This window comes from Pundamilia nyererei, unplaced genomic scaffold (assembly GCF_000239375.1).
Source record: "Pundamilia nyererei isolate P.nyererei 1_Seehausen unplaced genomic scaffold, PunNye1.0 scaffold00091, whole genome shotgun sequence".
NCBI lineage: Eukaryota > Metazoa > Chordata > Actinopteri > Cichliformes > Cichlidae > Pundamilia > Pundamilia nyererei.
This window is the reverse complement of record NW_005187492.1, coordinates 2,439,168-2,458,540: the sequence shown is the minus strand read 5'-3', so window position 1 is coordinate 2,458,540 and position 19,373 is coordinate 2,439,168. Positions and strand designations below refer to the sequence as shown.

The following is a 19,373-nucleotide window of genomic DNA, read 5'->3' as shown; positions in this document are numbered from 1 at the left end:
AGACAATGGAGTAACAACAGAAAAGAAAAAGAAACAAATTATACTGTAAGTGTTTTTAAGTAATGAGTACCCGTGAGATACGTTGGAGGAAAGGACTTCTTACATTTTAATTAACCGTATTATCATTACGTGGCCTGTATTATTAAGTACCCTAACCCCCTAACCCCACAGATGTAGGTATAGTTTCCAAAGTGAGGAGCTTTGTAGGAGTGTGCCATCTTATTCTGAAGGGACATGAGGGACAATATGGTTGAGACCTGGAATTTTGTGGAGTCATACCCTGTAGCCTAAAGAATAAAATAAACAAAATGGGAAATCAGTAATAACCACTTATCAACATGTAAGCAGGGGGCGGTTACAATACTGTATAACTCAGGTTCACCCTAAATATTAGGTAGTTACAGTGTAATAACAGCAGGTTGATCTAAGCTGTAATACATTTCTTGCACTTGACAGCTACTTCCAATCATTCCCTTACTCAACAGTTGTCACCACAGTTGGTAACTCCACATGTGTGATTTTGCAGTTTTATGCAAGATGTCCTTCCTGACAAAACCCCAAAGGTGATTTGTGTCTTCAAGTGGAATCAAACCAGTGACCTTTCGCTTGTCAAGGAAATGTGGAAACCACTACACAGCCGTTGTGCTTAAAAATACTGTATAATTACCGTTTAAGATGGATAAACATTATCGTTTCTTCTAAAGGACAATTTCCTCTAATGGGAAAACCAAACAAAAACAAATAAATAATATATTATTTTCAATTTCTTTGTTTCTAAATGTTTCATGCTACTTATTACTTTAAAATGCCCAAATATTTATATAGTGCAGTTTTTGTCCTCTTCTCTTTTAAACCGCAAATTGTGACTCCTTTGTTTTGCAGTACATACAGCAAATCGAAAATGTTTGGAAACTACAATTTATGTAGGTATTATGAAGTACTTCCAATAAAATATAAATAAAATATAACCATATTTCGTTGTATTAAAGTATACGTGTAAGCATAATTTAAAACAATGTTCACCGTGACTGAAAAAATAATTTTAAAAAAAGGGAGTGTCTGTTTGGTATCTTCCTGTACTAACTGTGTGGAATCCGTCTGTTTTGTCCCTCGCTGGCTGCCGTGGTGCCAGAGGGGTTGCCTGGAAACGGCGGAAACGTTTGGGCGCAGCAGCGATGGAGAAGTATGAGAAAATCAAAGTTGTTGGAAGAGGAGCTTTCGGGTAACGTCTGGCTATACTTACACTTTATATGTAATTTATAAAAGTTCTTTTATGTCACACACATCAGCCTGTCTGTAAATGCTGCGCTGTCAGGAGCGAAAGAGGAAAAAAAATTTCCCCTTAAAAAGAAGTAACGGAAATCGTCAAACGTGCGAAGAAGACGACGGAGAAGGACGTGTTACCAGAAGTAACAGAGCACTGGACGCGATTTATTTACTTTAAAAACCAGCTATCTGAAAGGCATGTAGAGGTCAGATGAGTGTTAAAGTCTGCCAAAGTCACCAAAAATGTTTCCCACCCTCGGTCAAACCCTATATACACTATATTGTCAAAAGTATTTGGTCATCTGCCTTCACACGCATATGAACTTGAGTGACATCCCATTCTTAATTCATAGGGTTTAATTTTATGCTAGTCCAGCATTTGCAGTTATAACAGCTCCAACTATTCTGGGTAGGCTTTCAACAAGCTTTAAGGGTGTGCTTATAGGAATATTAGACCATTCCTCTAAAGGCGGATTTGTGAGGTCAGACACTGATGCTGGAACAGAAGGACTGGCTCCCAGTCTCCGCTCTAATTCATCCCAGAGGTGTTCTGTCGGGTAGAGGTCAGGACTGTATGAAGGCCAGTGAAATTTCTCCACACCAAACTTGCTCTTCCATATTTTTATGGACCTTGCTTTGTGCACTGGTGCACAGTCATGTTGGAACAGGAAGCAACTTAGCCGCTGCTGTTCCCAATCTCTTCCACTTTATTATAATACCACTAAAAGTTGACTGTGGAATATTTAGAAGTGAGGAAATTCATAACTGGACTGGTTGCACAGGTGACATCCTATCACGGTACCACGCTGGAATTCACTGAGCTCCTGAGAGCGACCCATTCTATCACAAATGTTTGTAGAAGCAATCTGCATGCCAAAGTGCTTGATTTGATATACTTATGGTTATGGAAGTGATTGGAACACCAAATTTCAGTGATTTGGATAGGCGACTGAATACTTTTGGTAATATAGTGTTAGTTGGTCCAGATTAGAGCAGGGCGATATGGCCAAAAATATTTATCACGATATATATTTGAAAATTTGCGATAACGATATAACCGACGATATAATTGATGCGAGACAAAATACAACTCCACAACATTACTAGCGCAAAAAGACAACCTTCCATTTATTTTCACTTAAACAAGAAGCTGGTTTTTATGTACATTAAAGCTTTATAAAAATGTAACAGTGCAAATGCACATTCCTTGCTGAAAGTTTAACCAAAAGGCATTTCCAGTAGAAATGGGCTGACATATCCTGAGCATAACCATGTATAATATCCACTGAAGTTAAAAAGAGGTGCTTTGCAACATTAAACTGCAGTGTGCAGTACGCATTTTTCGGACCATAAGGTGCACGGGATTATAAGGCACATTAAGCGAAACAAAGCAGTCAGATAAATCAAACTTTATTAAACTCATTCTTCTTGCTTCCTCCACTTCTGTACCATTGATTCATTAATGTTGAATTCTCTGGCAGCTGCTCTATTCCCATGTTGTTGCAGTATATTAATGACTAACCTCGTATTGTGGATGGATTATCTCAGTTGTTCTCCTGACTGAAGTTTGGTCCGTTTACAGCATCCTGCCATGCGATTGCATTTGTCTCTAACCATGAAGAACCTTCACGTTAACTTTTATAAGTGGGAAAGTGTTAGTGTTCGTCCTCCAGCTTCACTGTTTATGTTATGCTAACATAGCTGTGTCGCTAGCGATCACGTAGCACATCATTATATACCAGCTAGCCCAACTTCAGTAACCCTACAAACGTCACTGCTGTTTAGTTTCCTGTCTTCATTTATGTTGGAAGTGATAGCAGAGCTGTACGTTTGATTTTTTTCAGAAATCTCTCAGTCAGAACATGCAATATCATGCTTAGGTAACTAGCGAAACTAGCGAGCTAACTTCCGCTAGCTTCCTGCTAACTTCTAACTCCGTTAAATGTAATAACTTGTTTTCATGGATGCCTGGAAGTTAAACTTTATAGTTACACCTGGTAAAGCAGCAATGCTGATCGTTTTACTAAAGATGAAAGAATTTAGACAGTTTTTAACTCTAAGTGATGCTGCAGCGTTGTTTGACCTGAATGTTACGGAGTTTAGGACCCAGATGACTCCCTGATTTAAGAGCATCTTAGTCCGACAAATATGACAATAACAACGGCCGCTTGCATGTTCTGCAAAAAAATGTGCTTTGTCGTGTATCTGACGGACAAACACCAAACCAGTTCCACATCACGGAAGTTGCACCATTTTTACAAACCAATTCTGGTTCATCTGTTTCACTCAACAATCGGCCATGTGCGTATGAAAACAAAGGCACTGCGCATGCGCGTTTTACTCCCATTCTATCACGATATTTCATTTTCCTATCGTTGCCTAACATTATACCGGTATTACCGTGAACGGTATAATATGGCCCAGCCCTAGTCCAGATGACAGGGTAAGATGACAAATGAGTGTAAATAGTTTGTAACCAGCCTACAAACTGAATTTCAAAGTTTAACTCTAATTTTTTTTTATTAAACTTCAACTAATTGAATGAGTTTTTCTGGAGTTTTGAAAAAGAATATGTGTTGGCTAGTCTTTTAAGAAAGAGGCACTGAAGTCTTAAATTGAATGAAACTTTTAATCTTTTAAGTGTCATGAAGATATATAATTTTAGCTGATAAACAAAAACCCCAAGAGGTCATAAAACACTACAACTATTTTTCCAATCACAAACTTTATAGCCAATGACAAAAACACTACCATGTCACATATGAATAAATATTAATTTGATGGTCAAAGATGGTCAAAGAGTCGGTTTTGCTTAGGAAGGTTTCTGCATGAAGTGACTTGGAAGAATAAACATTGCAGGCATAATCGGAGCTGGTTGAATTCTCTAAGTACTAAGAAAAAGCAATTCACATATTTATGTGTGATTTTCAATTTTATGTGCTAAACCTTTATAGCTTATTTTTAAATGATCAATATTATGCTACTGTCATAAAATCTGCTTGTTGTTGCTTTACACGAAGAAGGGAGCTTTATAAGTAGGAAAAGCTCCATAAATAAAGATTATGAGCTATATTGAGTTACACTAGATCATCAGAAAATATGACTGAAGTAAATAATCTCATTTTGACTGGTATGGTATACACTTTATGATTTCCATGTCCCTGTTCATTTAAATGTCCAGCCTTGCTAATGAAGTTTTACTGTATTTCTTAGGGGTGGTTCTCTTTTTATGTGACTGTGTGAAACAACATGACACGAACATGTTTAAGATTTAGTTGTTGTCTTCACTCTTCTGAAAATCCACAACATCTGCCATCACATTTTTAAGAAGCTGTGTATAGTGTAAGTAAAGTTGGATTCTTTGAGGACCGTCCTTCTCTTTTCCTTATAGTGTCCATTACACCTGACCATTAAGGTCAAGGTAAAGAATTTTTTGGACTATTTGTCCACAGCATATATATATTGATTGGAGATGAGAGGGCAGTGGGAACAAAGCGTAGCTGAAGGTAATCAAATGCAAGTAAAGACAGACAGGAGGTAAAAAACTGAATCAAGATGAGTAATCTGACTATCAAAGCAAAACTGAAAATAATTGAACATTCAAAACATAATAAATAAAGCCAGACAAAAAGACTCACAATAAAGATGATCATAGAGACAGGGGGACACAAAGACTGAAACACTGGGCAGACTAGAATAACAATCCAATCAAAACAGAAACCAAAACTCAACAAATTCCAAAAAATCAATTTTCAGTAACATCTCAGAAACCTCAGGACTGTAACACAAATCAAATATACTTTTCAGGTACACAGATGGAGAAAGCCTCTGATGTCTTCTGAAACAAAATCAACTAATCTAACCCAAATATAGCAGAAATTTCATTTGTAACATTGACATTTATTATTTTCATTCTATTTGTCTGAATTCCAACTTGTGATCAAAATACCATAGAGGCAGGAAAAAGAAATCTTGTTTTCCATACCTGTACATATCACTTTGAATTGGTGTTGGTCATACTTCACATCTGAATGATAAAACTGTCATTAAAAGATGGCCTGTTTGATGTTTTCACAATGAGACATGGGATTGTGCTGCTTACATTTCATAAATAATGCACATCAAGTGGATTTATCCCGAGCCTGAGCTGCTCTGCTCATTTTGCAGTTTATTTATAACTACTTAAATAATCCATCAGAGGTGGGAAGTCACAAGGTCCTGATCTGCACAGCTGTACTTTTATGTCAGTACTTTATTTGAATAGAACACAATGTTGATCCCACAGCATGGCAGAGTTATTTTTTGAGCCCAGATGTTAAATCGGCTGATAAAGTGTTATTATTTTTCTACATAAAATCCAGTCAGGTTATATGCTAAGAAGACATGCACTGTGTTGGTGTCCCTTCCATTTATTTCTCTTTTTATTCTGTGCCAGCCATGTGTGGGAGTAGTTCTTAAAGGTTAGTACAGAATGCTGTGAAAGGGTCAGATTTTTCAGAATCTCTATTCTTTTACAACTTTGTCTCACATTAGCTTAAAAATCTTAAGTTAAATATTGAGGTTATTTTACTGTGTTACTGTGTTTATTTGGTTCACATTATCGCTTCCCCAGAGAGTAACGTGTAATAAATCAGTGCCAAAGCTTAACAATGTCAAATCTAAACTTCAGCAAATCACCCTGCTCATATTTATTCAGGAAACGATATCTCTCATTCTTCTTCACTTTGCTCTGCTGTCAGGATTGTTCACCTGTGCCGCAGGCGCAGCGACGCGGCCTATGTCATCCTTAAGGAGATCCCGGTGGAGCAAATGTCACGAGACGAGCGTCTGGCAGCACAAAACGAGTGTCAGGTGTTGAAACTGCTCAACCACCCAAATATTATAGAGTACTATGAGAACTTCCTGGAAGACAAGGCCCTAATGATAGCGATGGAATATGCTCCAGGTAACCTCGCTATAATATCTTATTACACATCTCCCTTTTGTTAATTGTACAGCATTGTTACTTTTCCCATGATATAGTCCTGCAGGGCTCCATACCTTTGCTGGTTCCCATCATGTTAGGCCTGGGAATACCACATGAGGCTGTGTGATAGTATTACAATTCAGAAATCTGTTTATCTATAATGTAAAAAATGTAGATTGCCATTAGTGAGGCCAGCCTTCTGCACAAATGCACCAAAACAAAAACCTAAAATCATGAGGCTTGGATCTTTATATTTTCATACTAAAGACGAGGACTTTGCCAAGGCCTCTAAAGTTCTGCAAATTACATTTTCTCAATTTGTGATTGGTTAAGTAGCTTGTTTTGCCAGTGGAACTGCCATAGCTTACAGATATTGGTGCACGTACATTGTTTTGATTCAGATATAAAACCTTACATATTTTGGTGTTTTATGAGCATTTTTCACTCATTATCTTTTCTTTGTCATTGCTCCAACTATTCTAGCAGTAGTTTGTTTGATTTTTTGGTAAATATATCCTGCCTGGATTTATTGTCATATTTTTTCACATGAAAGAAAATTATTGAAAAAGTACATGGACTTTAGTTTTTGTTAAAGTTCAGATTTTGCGGCTGTAAACATCCAAAAAGTCTATTTGTTGCAGATAAAAGTGTTGATGTGATTTATTTACATGGCTGGATTACTTATTTTTTCTAATGCTTACAGTAACATTTCACTTGAGCAACAAGGTCACCTGCTGTGATCTTAAAGTCCTTTAAAGCCTTTAAAATCCAATGTTAATTGGCTGTAATATCATTTCATTACTCAGACCAACATAGTAACTTCCATTATGGTTCCAACAAACCAAAGTCATCTGTGTTGTTTATTCTTCCCTTCATGTTTTCTCCATGCAGGTGGGACGCTGGCTGACTACATACAGAAGCGATGTAACTCGCTACTGGACGAAGACACCATCCTTCACTTCTTTGTGCAGATCTTGCTCGCCCTGTACCATGTTCACAACAAGCTCATCCTGCACAGGGACCTCAAGACTCAGAATATTCTTCTTGACAAACACCAGATGATTGTCAAAATCGGAGACTTTGGCATCTCCAAGATCCTCGTCAGCAAAAGCAAAGCTTACACGGTGAATCGTCTTACCTCTTCCCTTCATTTTTATAATTCTAAATTGCATTCTGAAATAGAATTAAAACCTCCTTTATTTCCTGTTACAGGTTGTCGGGACCCCTTGCTACATCTCCCCGGAGCTGTGTGAGGGAAAGCCGTATAACCAGAAGAGTGATATCTGGGCTTTGGGCTGTGTGCTGTATGAGCTAGCAAGCCTCAAGAGAGCCTTTGAGGCTGCTGTAATAAGAGCATATACTTTATACTGTCCCGTTTTGGGTGTGATGATAATACTGCATTATTGTTTTTACATTACTCTTCTTCTCCTTAAATGTATAAATTATAAACTCTTGCTGTGTGCAAAGGCATTCAAACCATTAGAGCTACTCTGTTTACACAATGGGGGATTCTTAAAATTTCTCAGAATATTTCATAAAAGCACCCGCATGTTGTCCCACTTTAAAGCACAAACAGATTGCTACTGCTTCTGATATCCACTCAGATCAATAATTCATTCAAATCTTTTTTGCTTTTGCTCAAGTCTGTTTTCACTACCGATTACACTGCGGTTTAGTGCTGTGAAAGATTCTTGTTTTGACAAGGATTTAGGGTAGATGATGAGAGATTATGCTTTTCACATCAATCTGTGATGCATCTTATGATTTCACTCCTTCATTTTTCTCTCAGAATCTCCCCGCCCTCGTTCTGAAGATCATGAGCGGCACCTTTGCTCCGATCTCAGACCGTTACAGCCCAGAACTCCGACAGCTAATTCTCAACATGCTCAATTTGGATCCATCCAAACGGCCTCAACTCAATGAAATAATGGCTCTCCCCATATGCATCAGGCCCCTGCTTAACCTCTACACAGATATAGGAAATGTAAAAATGCGCAGGTACAGTCTTTTTGCTTAATTAATAATGAAATAAGATTATTTTAACTACAAGAGTTTTGATGTCAGATTGAGATTTATTATGTTTTGTGTAGTGACTTCTGTCTTTATCAATATCTTCTTTTCTTCCAGGATTGAGAAACCTCTGTCTACGGTGCAAACTGGTCCTCAAGGTAGACCAGGAGGGAGAGTTCCTGCCAACAGGTCAAGAGGTGAAGCATGTAGTTATTTGACCATAGTACTGGCTGATCTAGACTGATAGCGTCAGTTACAAAAATTGTTGTTTGCTTTTTTTGGGCTGAAACAGACAGATCAGTTGGTTTAGGACCAGGAAAGGTGCATTCCCTCCCGCTGTCTTCTGTGTATACGTGGGGAAGTGGCATCTCGACCCCTCTCCGCCTCCCGATGCTCAACACGGAAGTGCTTCAGGTCTCTCTGGGCCGCACTCAAAAGATGGGTGTGACCAAGACTGGCCGTTTGATTACATGGGAGGTTTGTGTGTGTGTGTGTGTGTGTGTGTGTGTTCTTTGTTTTTTCTTTTTCTTTTTTTTACTTTGACTGCTTTTCCTGAAGTACAAATGTTCCCTGTAACTCTGACACAGTGCAAAAGGAGCAGCTTTGATCTGATATGCTCTCCTCAGCCTTGCTGATGTTTCCACTGTTAAACGTCCAAATATAGCTGAAAGAAATTATGAGCCAGTACTTGTTGTAGCAAACAAGAAAATCCCAGAAAGTTTTAAAGACTCAAATAGCAATATTACAGGACAGCATTGTTATGGTTGCTTGGAGAAGCTACAGTACTAAACAGACAACATCAGATTGAAGGATTTTAGCACTTTTTTATCCATATTTTGAGTTTTAAGATACTCTTGGAAAAGCATAAATTCTGTACATGGGTATTTGTATACTTTAAAAGTAACATCTGGAAGGCTTGAATATTGCAGACTCGTGATTTCCTCTTATTCTGTTACTGCCATAAAGAGACTCTCTGCTCACTTTAGTCTAATAACATTTTTTGTCACAGGCTCCATCAGTGGGGTCCTCTGAGGCCAGTCTTCCTGGTGTGGTGGAGCAGATCCAGCCTCAGTTTATTTCTCGCTTCCTCGAGGGTCAGTCTGGAGTCACCATCAAGTCTGTGTCCTGTGGTGATCTCTTTACCACCTGCATGACAGGTAGGTGGGCCATTTGTCTTTGGATACCCATCAGAGAGATCACAGCCGTGCCAATCAGTTTAGTTAGGAGCTGTGCTGTAGAAAATCTCTTTATGCTCATCCCCTAAAACACTAAACCGGTGTTTGAGTGCAAACTTTGGATACAGCCAACCATCTCTTTATCTTGATATTGTGAATCTACCTGAACATAACCCTCATGCTTGCCTGGCAGTTAGGAATGGTTGTTTCTCTCATTCTCACACTGTGGTACACTCACAGCGTGTTTTTGAAGGGTTTTGTCAACCCATCCAACACCACAAAGCCGATAACACAGGATTAAAGACTCTTTTCTCTTAGCTCATGTCTCTTTCATCAGTTTTCACTGTTGTGTTGCAGATTAGTGTTTCCTAGATGGGGATTAGAAGCATTCTGTTGGCCTCTGTAAGAATACACCTACACTCATCAACTAATAGTCCTGTTAATCCCTTCTTTTCATTTCCAATTTGCAGACAGGGGCATTATCATGACGTTTGGTAGTGGAAGCAACGGCTGTCTAGGACACGGGAACTTCAATGATGTAACACAGGTACACTATTTGAATGCCTTAGTAAATGCAATGATAGCTGCCAGTGTAAGAAATTAGGTATACCCTAATAAAAGTAATACAGTTAAAGGCAACAGCTTCTTTGTAAATTCCACTCAAATCAACTTGTTTAGATTAATAAAGGTGGATTACATGTTAAAGAAATCTCTCAATCAGTAGAAATTCTGTGACCCTGAAGTTAGTCTATAATACCATTTAATCAGCAGTGCACTACTGGAAACACTGTGTGGTTTAGGTGAGAGAGCTAGTGTGCAGGAGGCAGCGCACATGATGCCCACAAGCTAGTGGTGAATGTGCTGGAATATTAGCTGGGTTGTTGGAACACTGGAGCAAAAAAATACAGACGTCGTCCTAAAAAGCTGACAGGTTAGACTTCATTCCACACGCTTCTACACAAGCTTGTGTGTGTTTTGCAATTTCACAGTGTTAAAATAATGTCTTTTTTTCATGGCTTGATGTGCTCTCCCTCATATTTTTACAGAAAAGCACACATTAAAAGCAGACGTGCCTTAACATGTACAATGAATTGATAACAATGAAATAATAATGGATGAATGAATAATTAAAAGACTTTATAGAAAGAGATGGTCGTTAAAAAGACATTTTTAAAATTTATTAGGCAATAGATAGTACAGAAGCAGACAGGAAACAAAGGGAGAGAGAGGAGTGAATTCAACCAAGAATGATGCAGTTTCATTTTATACAGTTAAATGAATGCTATGAGGGCGCAACGTCCCTACAGATTTTTGATGAAAAGCTTTCATTTCATTGATGACACTGTTTTTGTTCTCAGCCCAAGATAGTGGAGGCTCTGCTTGGTTACGAGCTCATTCAGGTGTCCTGCGGTGCTTCCCATGTTCTCGCTGTGACCAATGAAAGAGAAGTTTTTGCCTGGGGAAGAGGAGACAATGGTATAGTAAACAAACCAGTTTTTATTTTCTTCTTTTTGGTGTTTGCTTGTGTGGTTTATGACAGCTGCATCTCAACACAGAGCTTAATGGTTGGGTCTCTGTCTGAAAGGTCGCCTCGGGCTCGGCACCCAGGACACCCATAACTCTCCACAGCAAGTGTGTTTACCTGGCGACTTTGAAGCCCAGAGGGTGGTGTGTGGAGTTGACTGCTCCATGATTATTAGCAACCAGCACAGCATTGTGGCATGTGGAAGCAACAGGTGACTATTCTGGTTCTTGATTCAAAAGTGTGACAAAAATGAGGAAGTGATGAGCAGCGTTATATAACGCTGAGACAACGTTTTCACTCCATGTTTTCCGTAAAAAATGCTAACATTTTTTCACTCTATAAACTCGATCATGTGGGTTGATGGTGGTAGGTTAAAAGGTCAGAGAGGTACTTTCCTAGTGCACAACGTGTGAGACAGCATTCTCTTAAAATGACAAAGCCTTTGCATTCACTCAGCGCTAATCCCGCTCTCTCAGAGAGGATGTATGTGTGAATAGGAGAGGGCAAGAGTAGTAAACAGCTTTGTTCACACTTCTGTGGCTTACAGACATGAAATACATACACAGTAGCAGTGAACTCAGCTCCAGACCTTAAACATGTATTGAATACTTGATAAATATGAAACTAAAAGATTACTGGCATTAAATGATAATTATTCTTCATTGATGGGTAAGAAGAACTTTATTGCACGATATTCATCAAAGTGTTCCAAAAATAGCAGGTGGAACTATTTATATACCATGAAACTTAACAGACTTCATAGCCAACGGGATGGAAACTTGATACACATGATAGCAAACTAGACTGGAACGTCTGCCTACTTGGGATTTTTTCTATATTACATAATGTCAGATTTGTTTTCTGGATTTCACCGATTGCAGCTTTTAGCCAAAAGGCAAAAAAGAAACGATACTTATGAGCGAGTGCTGGTAATGTGTTTGTTTACAGGAAACAAACAGTCTTATATTCTCAAATGTATGCATGCTTAAACAAACACTTAAGATTTGGACGAATACTACAGCATTGTGTCTGTTAAAAATGTTTGTTTTGTTGTTTTATTGTACTCAGGTTCAACAAGCTTGGCCTGGATATGATCACAGCTGGAGAGGAACCGAATCCCTTGAATCAAGTGGAAGAAGTTCATTCTTACACTCCAGTCCAATCAGCCCCACTCAACACTGAGAAGATTGTTTACATTGACATTGGAACGGCGCATTCTGTCGCTGTTACAGGTTCAAGAAATTCACAATATTATTCTCTTTTTTGGAAAGAGTGTCGTTTGTAGCTATTATAGCATTTCTTTGCGAGTGCCTTTGTGTGTTAAGTTTAAGTCCAAAGGTGGACCCAAATACAGACTGGCACACAGAGTAATACACAAAGCAAGCTTTACTTTCATGCTGACAATAAGTTCCAGGGAGGAAAAAAGGGTGACTAATCCAAAAGTACAAAAACTGCCAACAAGCACATGACTTAGAAGCAGCACCTTATGAGAGAAGCAGGTGGTACAACAGATGAGTTGACAAAGAGGAAGACAGAACTACTTATACACAGAGGGCTGATTGGAAATGGGAAACAGAAGGGAAACCAGACAAAGGTGAAAACTATCAAGATGATCAACAAACAAGGGATAAAATCCAAAGCAGGATACAAGAGAAATCTAGGTATCAGAATAAAGCAGGAAATTAATCAAGGACACAACTAAAGGATAAATAAACTAATTTGAGGGGAACACAGAAAGACTAAATAGAGAGAGGAGCAGATATTTTAAATAGCTGATTGTTAGAGATTGCTTAACGGCAAATGTTTTTCCTCTTTTTGCATCTATACAGTCTGTTTATCTGCATCCAGAACCTGCTCAAATGTGATTGGTTAGCACCCAGACTAAAGCTGACTAGAAAAACAGAAACCAGAAAGATTGAAGAGATTAGCCCTGACAAAACAAATTCAAATTCAAATTCAAATTTTATTTGTCACGTACACAGTCATACACAGTACGATATGTAGTGAAATGCTTGGACAACTGCTCGTGACCTAAAGAAAACAAAAAAGGAAAAGACTATGAATAAGATAGGAAATAAATATGAAAAATTAAAAAGGGTAAATTTAACTAGGAAGGAATAAAATATAAATTAAGGTTAAAAATGAAATAACTGTACAACACAAATTAGAATGAAGGGTAAATTTAACTGGGAAGAATAAGATAAAATATATAAATTAAAGTTGAAAATAAAATAACTGTACAACAAAATACACAATACACAATATAGAACTATATAAGAATGTATGAAGAAATCTAAATATAAATAAATATATACACAATAACAGCAGCTGTACAAGTATTAACCGGAAATGAAGAATATAGTGACCAGTGTTGTGCAAAAACAAAGTCCAGAATGTCCAGTGTGTGTAAGAACTGTATGTGTGGGTCAGTACTGTGTGGTGGTGTGATTGAGAGACCGTATCGCCTGCGGGAAGAAGCTCCTCCTCAGTCTCTCTGTGTTGGTCTTCAGGGAGCGGAATCGCTTTCCTGACCTCAACAGAGAGAACAGTCTGTTGTTGGGATGGCTGAGGTCCTTCACGATCTTCCTGGCCTTGGTCCAGCACCGCCTGCTGTAGATTGAGTGCAGGTCAGGGAGCTGACTGCAGTAGTTCCCTTGCTTTTGACAGCATTAGGTTTAGTGGGATGCAACAAAGAATCCTGAATAATGTCTGTGACCTCTTTCTTTTTTTTCCCGCAGACCCTTGTCAGGCAACTGCGGTACAAAAATTACTATTACTGCAATTCATTAAAAACGTAAATTTTTCTTATCCGCACAAGGGAAAAGCTGCTAACAAAGTAATTTCACCACTAGTGTAATTCCTAAATTTTTTCTTGGTTTATGTCTCCACGTTTTCGTTGTTCAGAAAATGGTCAGTGTTTCACCTTTGGCAGCAACCAGCACGGTCAAATTGGCTCCAGCTCCCGACGTAGCAGCCGTGCCCCCTGCAAAGTGTCTGGCCTGCAGGGCATCACTGTGGCTGCCTGTGGTGACGCCTTCACCTTAGCCATAGGATCTGGTGAGTAGATGCATTTATTGAGTCATGTTTGTAACATTGCAACAGATTTCTTTTTGAACCACGTTTCTTTTGAGACTTGAGTTTTGTGAACAAGAATCCTCAAAATATGTTGGATGGCTGACAGAGGAAACTGCAATATAGTTTTAAGTAAAGTGTGATATCAGGTTAATATACTTATGAGTAGAAAAGAGTAAATATCACGTCTTGAAGTTTTTGAAGACCCTGCACACCTGCAAAGGGGCTTTCAGTTTTTTCTGGCTGCCGTTCAGGTTGAAGATGGGCCGGGGATGTAGTACAGTTTGAGAGTTGACTGGATTACTGGAACCAATAAGAAGGAGAAAAGTGTGTGTACACACAGCTTAAGCTGCAATCAGGCCAAATCTGTTTTTCTGGCAAGGGAGACTTGCTTGGTATGCCAGAGAAACATAAACTGTGAGAACTACCATGTCTAATTATATTAGCCAATGAAACTATAAATTACTGTTAGACATTTCTTTTTACCTCTCAGCTGTAAAAGACTGATGGGGTATTATCATCAACCTGCCGGGTAGGTGATGTGGAGTCCCAAGTTTGTGAATGCAGTAACTGACATAGGAGTTTCAAATTGATATCATAGGTATAACTATAAAAAAAACAACAACGAAAAAAACGGGTGACTTCAAATCGATAACTTGAGAAGGAAGTCAACTAGGATTTTGAAATGGATAACATTAGATTTAATCTGATAGAGACCACATTTCATTGATAGCTGTTGTTTAGCTGCTTTACATGGGTATTTTATTATATCTCAATTTGACTCTGACTGGCTGTGTCACCACACAGTTATAATGTACAACACCAATTCTGAAAAAGTTGGGACCTAGGAGTTGGTAGCCTGAGAGCTCGACAGTCATAAACATTCCGTATTGATTTCTCTAAATTCTCTGAAATCTTTGATTATGTATTTACTGCAGATTACAAGAGATTCACAATTTAATTTTGAGGAACATTGTTCAGAAATTGTTTCACAATTTGTATATGCAGTTTTTTGCAGATTGGTGAACCTTTGGTCATCTTTACTTGTGACAAACTGCCTTTCTAAGATGATCTTTTTATACCCAGTTAGTTGCTGACCTGTTGGCGATTAAACTAATGATTTGCAAACAACTACCCGTACTGTTCCTCCAGCCGTTTCTATTTAGTACCACTTACTTTCTCCAGCCTCTTCTTGCCCAATGCCAACTGTTTTGAAATGCATTTCTATGATTAAATTAAAAATATTCAAAATATATTTCTTAATATCGTCATTTTGTCACTTTAAACATTTGATATGTTTTCCATGCTCTATTATGAGTAAAATATGGGTTTTATGAGATTTGCAAATAATTGGATTCTCTTTGGACAGCATCTCAAGTTTGTCAGAAGTGGGTTTATAGCGTCAACTCCAAAATAAAGCCGATAAAGATGATCATTGCGGTAGATTCTTCAGCAAGTTTCACATTTCTTCAGGATTATTTTCATGCCATCCCAAAGATAAACCCATGATATACTTGATTGTTGTACTAAGAAAAGCTTTAATATTTAAGAAAAACATAGATTATATTGGTAGCGTTACTTAAACACAGTGGTAGGTAACAGTTTTTTGTGTGTGTTGCTCTTAAAGCTGATGGTAAAACAGTAAAATGTCAAATTAGTGATTGGCTCCCTGGAAAGAAGCCAGCCGTGCTTTCTTTGTGGAATACGGGTTTTGTTCGACTCTGATTTCCATCAGATCGAGCTATTGTGCTGCCACTGCAGGAGAGACGGAGCCATCAGTTAAAGACCTGTGTGAATTAATGCATGCTGGGGTTCTGACTCTCAATTTGGTGACCATCCTATCCTCTTCTTCTTCTGTTTCTGTTCTCTGCAGAAGGGGAGGTGTACACGTGGGGCAAGGGGGCCCGTGGCCGTCTGGGAAGAAAAGAGGAGGATTCTGGGATACCAAAGCCAGTGCAGCTCGATGAAAGTCACCCGTTCGTGGTGACATCGGTGGCTTGTTGTCATGGCAACACCCTGCTGGCAGTGAAACGTAATATTTCACTCATTACTCTCTGTTAACAAACTCTGTGAGATGTTGGGATGTGGTGAAATATCACTACTCCCCAGATGAAAGACAAGCTTAACTCGAGACAAGGTCCCCCGATAACATCAGCAGAGTTGCATGTTCATCTGTGTACAATAGTGAAAGGACTCATTTGTAAGTTTGAAAGCTCAGCTGTGGCCAAAAATGTGGAGTACTTCCATCTTTTACAGACGGGGTGCCAGGGGGTTTGTTTACACAAGAAATTAGTTTTTATGTTACAAACATAATTTTTATCTGCACACTAAAAGTAATTGTAGGTCACAGAGGTCTACGGAGTGGAACAGAAAATGGCAGTATAAACAGTGATGGTACAAAACTGAGGGCTTGGATTCCACTTTATATTTGAAAACAGCTGCAGAATTAGAGAAGATTAAACTGCATCAGAATTCAATAAGTGACAGAGATGCTGGTAATCCAGCAACAGGCTGCAGGGCTGCTGTTTAAATGGTTCTCAGGCCTGAACTGAGCAGCAGATATATAGAGACCAACCACTGTGAGAGGTTCAGATTACAGTACAGACCATTGCACAAGTGCCCAAGTGAGTGAGTTTCACCCTTCTAACTCAAACACTTCAACATTAAACAACAGAAATGGAAAGAAACGGAGGGTGGTCCTAAAAGTCCAGTATAAAGATAAAAAAGGATTGTTTTGAGCTCTGAATCATGCGAAGCTATTATTTTTTTTTTCCTAAGAGAGAGATAAAATTGTTTGTATAGTTTTTTTGGACAACAAGAATGTTTCGTCATGTAGGTCAGTGTTTTCTCTACGTGACCTGATGTGTGTGGATGATATGACACATGCTTGAACAATGTTTCAGTGATCAGGATCTGGTGAACATTAAGAAACACATATGTGAAGGCCAAAAGCTAAAACACACAAGTACAAAATCACCAGGTTTCAAAGTTTTCCTTAAGGAGGAAAGAATTAATTTAATTGAACACAAAATTAGTTCACAAACCTCTGAAAGGAACTTAAATTCTTAATGTGAGCTTTAAATTGTGAGTGGAAGGCAAAAGTCTTCACAACAATTACTTGAAGACAGAATTAATTAATAATTAATTACTTTAAACAATGAACAGAGAAAATGTAGATAATTGTGTGCAGATGTAGCTGTGGAGTCACTGTGAAAAGCAAACATGTTTTTCTGGTCCAGTAGCCCAGTAGTAGTAATTGTGATTAAACAATACCAAAGAAAATGCAGCACTGCAGACCACTTCTCCAAAATTTGTAATATTGATCCTAAATTTAAAAACAAATAAGACCTGAAGTTCTTTTGTATTATGTCGTATTTTTGCCTTTATTAGTCATGAGTGAAAAAGCAGATGGAGAAAGAAGAGAGCAGAACATCTGGACAGCAGGAATCACTCTGTTGCAGTGTTAAAATTTCCATTAGACTAGTCAGGACTACCAGACCTCCTGTAAAACATGACAAGCTCTTACTGATATTCATTTAACTGTCAGCCTCATTATTGGCCCACTGATTTATTGGGTTAATACTTTTTGTGCAACAACAGACGAGTTGTTTGCTGCTGGTTCAATTCATTCATCGATTAACCTGCTAATTGTTTTCTTTGTGGGATGAATGAATATTTTGTCTAACCAATGTCAAAATGTAGCGAAGATTTCAAGCCAAGGCAGCATCTTCAGATTAATTCAGTACAAAAACCAAAAGCTGTTTATCTTACTGTTGTATTTAAAGGAGAGAAGATAGAACCAGTTCCCAATTAGGTCAAACACTTGCACCTGATTCAGCTCTACTGATATTGCCATTCTGTTTCTGCTTCAGCTCTGCTCGAGGAGGCCATCTCCAGATGATCTTGTCTTGAAAAATAACCCACTCTGCGGCCATCGTGAGACCCGACAGCAGACTGTGGAGGAGGACCGCTTCCTCCTAGAGACCCATCTGTGCTGAATTTAGAAAGATTTCCTTTCAAACCCCAGCTGCAGCCTCAGCCTTTCTCTCTCTATCTATTTTTCTTTCAGGTGTTTCATTCAATGGTTTGATTTCATGGTGCAAAGCACAAAAAAAGGTCACAGCCTTGCTGCAGGTTTTATCTCACATCAGGTCGGTGAAAGGAATGTTGCAACACAGATACTGAAGCTAGATTACAGGAAGTCATTAGGCTGGGCTCATGCAGTGAGCTATTGTGCGCTCTCATGTGCAGTGTCAGCACAAGAAAGACCATTAAAAGGTCAAACTGGTTTGAGCTCTCTCAAGCAGCCGGTCAATGAAACGAAAAGAATGAAGCCACTTGAGCGTTCATCAGACAAATGAAGTCAGCACCACGTCAGTGGTCACTTTGCGATTTATTGGATTACAGCGGTGTTCGAACCACATAACGACGGACCGAGCTGTGTCTGAAACCACTCGCTTGTTCGCTCATTCACTTTTGTAAGATAAACAGCAGTTCAATGAGAGGAGTGAAAGGAGATTTCAGACTGTTTACTGACTGCAGCAGGAAATGGTGCACATGCTGGGCTGTTTTCATTCCAGTGTAGGACTCTGAACAGCAGATGAAGTTCACAGTTTTATCATTATTGTCCTTGTAACTCATTGAAATCATGTTGCTGTACAGAACAGTGTGAAAACTGTTCATGTGATGACCAAAATCAAAACCTGCCAAAGTGTTCAGAGTACAGTAACTATTTCATTCAATGCCTCACTCTGATGCAGACACAACCATGCTGAAAAGGGTTAACGACAAATGAAAATACCACAATGTTGAAAAGCCCCCATTGTAGTAAATAAAGACAAACTACACCGCCTCAATTTAACTAAAGAAATAAGGGTCTTCCGTTGGGTTGAAGGTTCAGTAAGATCCTAACCCCACTGAGAATCTTTGGGATGTGCTGAAGAACATGTTGCACAGCGGTGCGGATCTCCCCTCATCAATATGAGATATTGGAAAATAAATGTCACAGCTGAGGACCTTTTTTGGGCCAGTCAATGTAAACTTGAACCTGTAATAATGAACGATTTGAAGAAAGTTGCACACAGAACCTGAAGTCCTAATAATGCAAAGTGGGGTCAGTTTGAAGTACTTAATATGCTGCTGCATGGCTTCATTTCCAATAGTAAATCCAGAGATCATCTGCAGTTACATGATTATATTCTGTATTTAGGCTGAGAGCAGTCTGAGACTGCACAGCTCAGCTTAGGCTGGAAGTTCTGTCTCTCCAGAGACGAGGGGTAGATTGACTGTCTCAATTCAATTAATGATTGGATGAAAAATATTTGAATTTAACTCAGACAAAGCAAATGTCTCTATTTCC

At 38.7% G+C, this 19,373-nt stretch overlaps 1 protein-coding gene across 1 annotated transcript; it reads left to right on the top strand.

Annotated features, from left to right (window-relative positions):
- The first annotated feature begins 1,126 nt into the window (after positions 1–1,126).
- Positions 1,127–18,875, top strand: nek8 (NIMA-related kinase 8). The gene is made up of 15 exons (XM_005739404.2): positions 1,127–1,222; positions 6,006–6,211; positions 7,124–7,356; positions 7,445–7,576; positions 8,022–8,230; positions 8,360–8,439; positions 8,535–8,719; positions 9,252–9,399; positions 9,888–9,964; positions 10,776–10,893; positions 11,003–11,153; positions 12,011–12,174; positions 13,847–13,999; positions 15,888–16,046; positions 17,887–18,875. The coding sequence occupies exons 1-15, from the start codon at positions 1,176–1,178 to the stop codon at positions 17,913–17,915; spliced, it is 2,091 nt and encodes a 696-aa protein (XP_005739461.1). The 5' UTR covers positions 1,127–1,175; the 3' UTR covers positions 17,916–18,875.
- Positions 18,876–19,373: the final 498 nt, after the last annotated feature.

Excerpts from the sequence above, each read along its gene's own strand:
- nek8 (XM_005739404.2), top strand. The coding sequence starts at position 1,176 with ATGGAGAAGTATGAGAAAATCAAAGTTGTTGGAAGAGGAGCTTTCGG. Across the intron at positions 6,212-7,123 it reads AGCGATGGAATATGCTCCAG|GTGGGACGCTGGCTGACTAC; the intron begins GTAACCTCGCTA and ends TTCTCCATGCAG. Across the intron at positions 14,000-15,887 it reads CACCTTAGCCATAGGATCTG|AAGGGGAGGTGTACACGTGG; the intron begins GTGAGTAGATGC and ends TGTTCTCTGCAG.